Here is a 6,476-nt window from a genome sequence, read left to right as displayed (position 1 = left end):
CGATTTTTTTAGCGGCCCCTTTTCGTCTCATTCCAGTGTTTTTATTATTTTTTTTTTTAATGAAAAAAAAAAAACTTTTGAAAAAACTGAAGAAAAAAAATTGACTTTTAAAAATATTTATATATTCTATGGAGAAATTATTTTATATATTAACCCGTTGAGGGACAGCGGTTACTACAGTGGACAGCTTATCATGTTATCAGGTTACAGGCTTCGTGAAAGGGTTAAATTGTACATCCTGTCCTCCTGTGACCGTGCCACTAATAGCCTCTTGGGTAACACATTTTTAGCTAACCTAACCACCACTAACCCGAACCTGAACCGCTAAGCCAACCCCAAAGTGCTAACCTTAACCTAACGCAGCCCTTTAGCCCTGTTAACCTTAAAAGTCCAACATTTTAGAACCTTCGGGTTGCTGGGCTAATAAAACTCATAGCTATCCTACCGTAAACGATCCACACATTTGTCGCTTTGAGTGACTTTGAATTGGTTGGGCGCTGATGCAGCGGTTATCAACCACAGAGTGGAAGAATGAGGTTGAGATGTTTATTTTAAAGCGTGGCCGCTTGAGTGATTGAAAAACAAGCTCGGAGCTAGAGCAAGTCGCATCTTATGCAATGTGACTGATTTTCCTTACAGGAAATGACGTGTTTACATTCTCTTGCACTGATAAGACATCTCCAGGGAGATTGGATGTTGTTTTTCCATGCAACAAATCACTAACTTGAACCACTGCAGCTTGACCTCTAACCTTAAAGAAAAATGTTGTCTTGTCTGTGCTGTTGCTGTTGTTGTTGTTTGCTGCCTGACCTGACTGCAGGGCCACAGCGTTGCCGGCAACCTCGCAAGGTCCGATTTCCTCCCGTGTATGTTCTCTGTGGACGTGGCTGTTGGTGTTGGCGCTCGACAGTTTCTCGATGGGCAAGCGGTCGCAGACAAACTGTCTATCGCTGTAAAGAGATGATTCCGCCATTCTCTTCTTTTGAGTGTGGATATTTTTGGCCTTATTTTAAATATTCTTAATTACAGTTGTTATAGTCTCATTCATTAATTTTTTATTTCAAATGGGTAAAATATTTTTCCCATTTGAAATGGGAAAAATATTCTACCAATTTGAAATAAAACTGGTGGACAGTATATCAGAAAGTTTGTGTATTTTATTTTTTAAATTGAAAAATTGTATGATTCCAGAACATTTTTTTCCTTTCTTTTCTTTTTAAATTTAAAATGACTATGCTCTCAGGTAGTCTGTACAGTTTTACAATATACTGGACATTTTAATTATATGTCACATAATTTAAAACATATTTCTACATGTTATATATATATATATATATATATATATATATATATATATATACATTTTGGGGAGGGGGGATTGGGAATTTTGCAATTAAATTTGTTGACTCTCAGGAAATGTGAATGCAGGTATTTAAAATGAGTAGAACCTCAGTGGAGTTTCACCCTTTTCTCTGAACATAATCAATACAATCATAAGTACAAATATTAAAACTTCCTGGGGTCTGTCAAACAATTTAAAAATATCACGTTTCATGTGCACGAAAAGTAATAAACATGAAAACAACTGTCAATATTGCCGCATGACAAATGCTGCCCCCGTAATCATTTGAACTACAACTACAGCATCAGACCAAAACTACACCAAAAACACCCTATTAGGTACCCCTACCAAACACCAATCCTCACCTGCCGAGCAGCCTTAGAAGCGTGTGCACGCCCCCCCAGCTGCGCACCTCCGCCCTGGCACGGGCGTCCTGACAGAGTTGCACCAGGACCCAGGCCACGCTCCACAGCAATTTGAGGTGGGGCGCGTGCAACAGACTGAGCAGCACCGGCACGGCCTCAGCATCCCTCAGCTCATCTCTGATGCGCGGCACCGGAGAGAGGACCCTCAGCAGCTCTGCGGCCATCCTGTAAACAACGCCGCATGAAATGATGTGCAACTTGGGCTCAGAAGATCAATTGTAACCAACCACTTAGACGACAGGTCGTAGTCCTGTAGGATGACCACAAGGTTCTCCACAATGGGAAGCTCGCCGATCTCAGCTCTACACTCTGGACTGGAGGAAAATTAACATGTGACCCAGGGGGGGAGGGGTGAGGGGGCATGTCTCTCCCTGGCCACCATGTCGTTCCACCAATAATGGCAACACATGCTAGCTGATGACAACACAGAGCATCTGAAAGGGGCAGCGAGGGCCTTGCAGACTTTGATTGCCCACCATTGTTACGACCTAATGATACTGAAGGATGCCAATTTTACCTTTCAGCCAAGGTGGTGAGCGCCGTGAGGGCTCCAAGCAGCACGCTGCTGTCTGTGGTGGACAGCAGCTTCACCAGCGTCTACCAGGATAGAACAACAGAAGAAGAAGAAAAAAAAAACAAACAAACATTTGAAAACAGGTTGACGGTTTCAGCTGACAAAAGACAGCAGACAGATGTAACAGAAGAGAAAGAACACAAAAGCAACGCAGAGTACAGGACAAAAGCAAAACAAACAGAACACAGCCAATATGGAATCAACACCAGATATTCTTCAAACTTTCGAGGAAGCAAAGTGAGACAAATCAGGCAATGTGTTGATTTTGAGTCACGGCCGAGACATGGGTCACTTGACACCAGGTCTTTTTTCGCGTATATTTCTCCAGACCTTGATGAATGTTTTGAAAGCTAAACGATCCAAGATTCTTGAATGAACCAGGGTCATATGTGCGCACGCAATAACAGTGGTACGTCGAATAAAATTTGCTCTGTGAATAAGCTCCTAAATCAATGTATTCATTTAATTAATCAATTGAAAGAAATATATGAAATTCATCTGTTCAAGCCCCTGAAATGAACAGCTGAATTGTCTTGTTTTTATGCGTGAAAACAAACAAAAAAAAACAACGTAGTAAAAGAGAATATGTGGAAATGTCCTTTTAAGGGACATGCCCGAGTGAGTGACATCAGTCAGATTGGCCCGTTAGTCAGCGCGTGAGCGTCTGGGCGTGTGTTGTGGCCCACAGCAGCTCCTTTTGAGTGTTCTCATTTTGTATTTGCGTTCAATGCTTTGTCCCAATTCTTCATAAAACTGACCGGGCGACGACCTGTCACTCAAAAAACGTTTACATTGGAGCACTTGGAAGTCAAGGCATCACTATATGCTTACTCTGGGAACGCCACTCTCGATGACCCAGACCCTTTGATCGTCCACAGCAGACATCTTCTGGAATACGTCTGCACAGTCATCAGCACGACTCAAAAACACCACACTTGTTATTTTTCTTTTTACATTTTTAATCAAATACTCACATGTCATAGTGACCAAAGATTGTGCAGCCAGTGCCGATTGACCACATTTAAAGCACACGTCAGCAACGTACTTCATATACTGACACAGCAGACAAGAAGACAACATGTCAATTAAGCTCAAGATTCAATAAGTCAAGAGTGTCCAAAGTCTGGTCCATTTTTGGCAAGGGCCATGATTTTTGTTTGTTTTGGCAGTGTTTTATCCTCATGATAAAAGTAAATACGGTTGAAACACTATCAAATTAGAATTGTAACAAAATTTCAATGCTACACAATATTTATCATTTTTATTCAAAACTATTTAAAATTATTTTTAAAACCAAAAGGTTCAGGAAAATTTGGAATTTAAAAAAAAAATTAATCTAAACGTGGCCCGGCTAAAAAGGTTACCAGAAAAATGAAGAAACTTTTTTTTTTAAATGTAAATAAATCTGAACATTACAAGATATCACGCTGTCGTTTTTTAAAATGTTTTCAACTAAAGGTGAATGAATCTGTTTTTGAATTGAATAAAAATTTGTCACAGAATTTTATTGACATTTTTTTAATGGTGAATAAATTTGAACGTTACCAGATACCTCACATTAAAAATATATAAATATCCCAGCTTCTATCCGTTTGCTTCTGGCCAGCAAATGTCATATGGAACTCCATATCTTTTGAAGTGGGCGACCCTCTTCCTTCTATTTTTCCAAATGTGGCCCCCAGTGGAAAGAGTTAAATTCACCGTGATTTACTTAATTTAATTTTTTACCCTGGCAAGTGACTGGACGCCTTGGAGACGATGGAACATTTTCTGAAAAGTAGTAGATATTTGAATGAACAGATGCCGTATGGGGAAGTATCGATGACCTCTCGCAATGGTTTCACCTGATAATGAGGGTCCCTGATGAGCAAACGCAGGCACAGCAGCACTCTGAGGGCCCAATCGAGCGGTGCCAGATTCATCCAATCACTGCACAGGGACGAATAAGCAAAGTGACATCTTGGTGTCATTTTATCACGGCAGGTCCAAAAAAAAACAAAACAAAATGGTAGTGTGTAGACTTTTTGCATCCACTGTATCATAAAACCAACACAGATTGTTTTTTACCTGCAGAGGCGATTGTTGACCAGTAAGGTGAGGATGTTTGCAAAAGCCTTCTGGAACGGGTGGCTGTTAAAACATATCAGCTCTCCATATGTCATGCTGAAAGGGTAACAAAAGCTTTTTTTATTAACATACCCTCCTGTTACATTATATTGCAGGTCAGAGTGACACGTTTTAAAGCTTAGAAGAAGACATATTTCAAGAAGTCTGTAAATATCTTTGGACACACCAAAAAAATGACAAGTAGAAAATTTAGATAAAATATTGTAATAGTGGCTGTTTACTTGCATGTGCCTTTAAGAGGTGTGGCCTGGTGGGATGGTAATTTTTCAAGATTTTTCAACTTTAAAATGGGTCGTAGGATAACAGGACAGATGCATGAATTCAATTGAATTCAATGAGACGTTTTTAACTTGTATGTGGTCGGACTATTGGTCATTTGTGGTACTTGGAACCTGAATTTTTCCAGCTCGGAGGCTTCCCCATAGCTGTCTTTGGGAGGGTGCGGGCTGTGGAATCTGCTGCCGCCTGCTTTGCTTTGACCCAACACCTGCAACACACACGTCGCAACCCACTTATTGTTGTTAACGTGCACACACGCACACACTTGAGGAAACATGAGCCTCTTTGTATCGTCATCAAAACGACCTGCTTTGTTTTCCTTCACCTCTTGTTTGGGGCTGCTTTTGGCAAGCAGGGCCTGAAGCCTCCTCAGATTACACGATGTCCTGCAAAAACAAGGATTTTTTTTTTCTCCAGTTAAAATCACAGCTTACGTTTCCTTATAACAGAATAGGAACAGCTCATTCAACAACAACAAAAAAATAAATTGAGAAAATGTCTCTTAATAGTCTGACCAAACTGGCAGACCTGACATAACAGGTAGTAATAAAATGACGCTTACTAGTATTTGTTAAAGTCTTTAGTTGCCTTAGGCACAACACAGCACTAAAGCACCAACATACGAGCAGCACAAAATCAACATACAGTAGCACCTATGTAGGGTGCACAGAATCCAATGTCAAACAAAGATGAAATAATTGCAAAACCAACAGCACCAACACAAACACAACATAAAAAGGAAAAAAAAACATTTGTATTAGGTTGTTGTAACAATGATGATTGGCAATAAATCATATACTGTTGGAAAGACTCTTTGTTTTATAGTAACTCATTTGTAAGAAACATGCATTTGTGGGATGAGTAGCACACCTAAACATGTGGGCTGTGTCCATGTAAAATTTGTCAAATCATTTCTGCTTAATTCAAACACCTTATTTTGCTGTTACTGTTGACAATTGTTTTGAGTTTATGTCCCCAGCATGTGGAGTGACATGCCCAACAAAGGACAAACACAAAACACCTACTGAAGTAGAATATTAGAGCAATCAAGAAGCGAAACGACGAACATAATCACCATGGCGTCGTTGGTTTTACATGACGTCATGCAGATTCGTTTTTTAATGATGTCACAGACATATATCAGACCAGTCTCCTTACCCGCTGTGGATTCCTGTGGATTTCAAGGCTTGCCGGTCTCCTCGGCTGTCTTTTTTGACCTGCTTGGACATTTTTAAACTTGTTTGAGTCATCTGTGAAGGTAAACACAACAATTAAATTTTATGAGCTACAGGCCAATTGTGGTGCGCAAGTCAATGTAGTTTGGCTATTTCGGAGTAAATTAAGCTTTTTAACCTAAAAGTCACATTTTACCCCTCCTCCATTATCATACATAGGCACACAATGCGTTGATCTTGAAAATATGCCTTGTTATTAGTCCATCCAAAAAGGAAGACTTAACATTTGTAATAAAAAGACGCTCGAGCCAGTAGTGGTCGCAGTTACAGTCTTGGTTGCCATGGATACAAGTAACGCGTCATATTTCCTCATGGATGTACCACCAACCGAAAATCTGATACCTAAATGAAAGACACTTATGATAATATGTTAATTATTGGCATTAATTGGATCAAGTACATGTAATAATTGCTCATTATGACTATTCTGTTTGCATATTTGTAAAACAGAAAAAGGTATGCTTCCTTGGTAAAACGTCGCGAGACTACGCCGA

At 39.9% G+C, this 6,476-nt stretch overlaps 1 protein-coding gene across 1 annotated transcript in view; it reads right to left on the bottom strand.

The window, feature by feature from the left end:
- Positions 1–6,322, bottom strand: part of nek10 (NIMA-related kinase 10) — a 16,569-nt gene extending 10,247 nt beyond the window's left edge. Inside the window, exons 1-13 of the mRNA XM_019878662.1 lie at positions 6,119–6,322; positions 5,906–5,997; positions 5,073–5,133; positions 4,861–4,955; positions 4,409–4,504; positions 4,186–4,270; positions 4,070–4,111; positions 3,316–3,394; positions 3,173–3,240; positions 2,285–2,364; positions 1,995–2,081; positions 1,708–1,932; positions 811–950 (exon numbers count right to left, since the gene is read on the bottom strand). Coding sequence (XP_019734221.1) covers positions 811–950; positions 1,708–1,932; positions 1,995–2,081; positions 2,285–2,364; positions 3,173–3,240; positions 3,316–3,394; positions 4,070–4,111; positions 4,186–4,270; positions 4,409–4,504; positions 4,861–4,955; positions 5,073–5,133; positions 5,906–5,997; positions 6,119–6,139 — 1,171 coding nt within the window. The 5' untranslated portion in view covers positions 6,140–6,322. The remainder of the gene's footprint in view (positions 1–810; positions 951–1,707; positions 1,933–1,994; positions 2,082–2,284; positions 2,365–3,172; positions 3,241–3,315; positions 3,395–4,069; positions 4,112–4,185; positions 4,271–4,408; positions 4,505–4,860; positions 4,956–5,072; positions 5,134–5,905; positions 5,998–6,118) is intronic.
- Positions 6,323–6,476: the final 154 nt, after the last annotated feature.

The sequence above is a fragment of the Hippocampus comes genome, unplaced genomic scaffold (assembly GCF_001891065.2).
Source record: "Hippocampus comes isolate QL1 unplaced genomic scaffold, H_comes_QL1_v1.1 scaffold315, whole genome shotgun sequence".
Lineage (NCBI taxonomy): Eukaryota > Metazoa > Chordata > Actinopteri > Syngnathiformes > Syngnathidae > Hippocampus > Hippocampus comes.
This window is presented reverse-complemented; position numbering and strand designations above follow the sequence as displayed.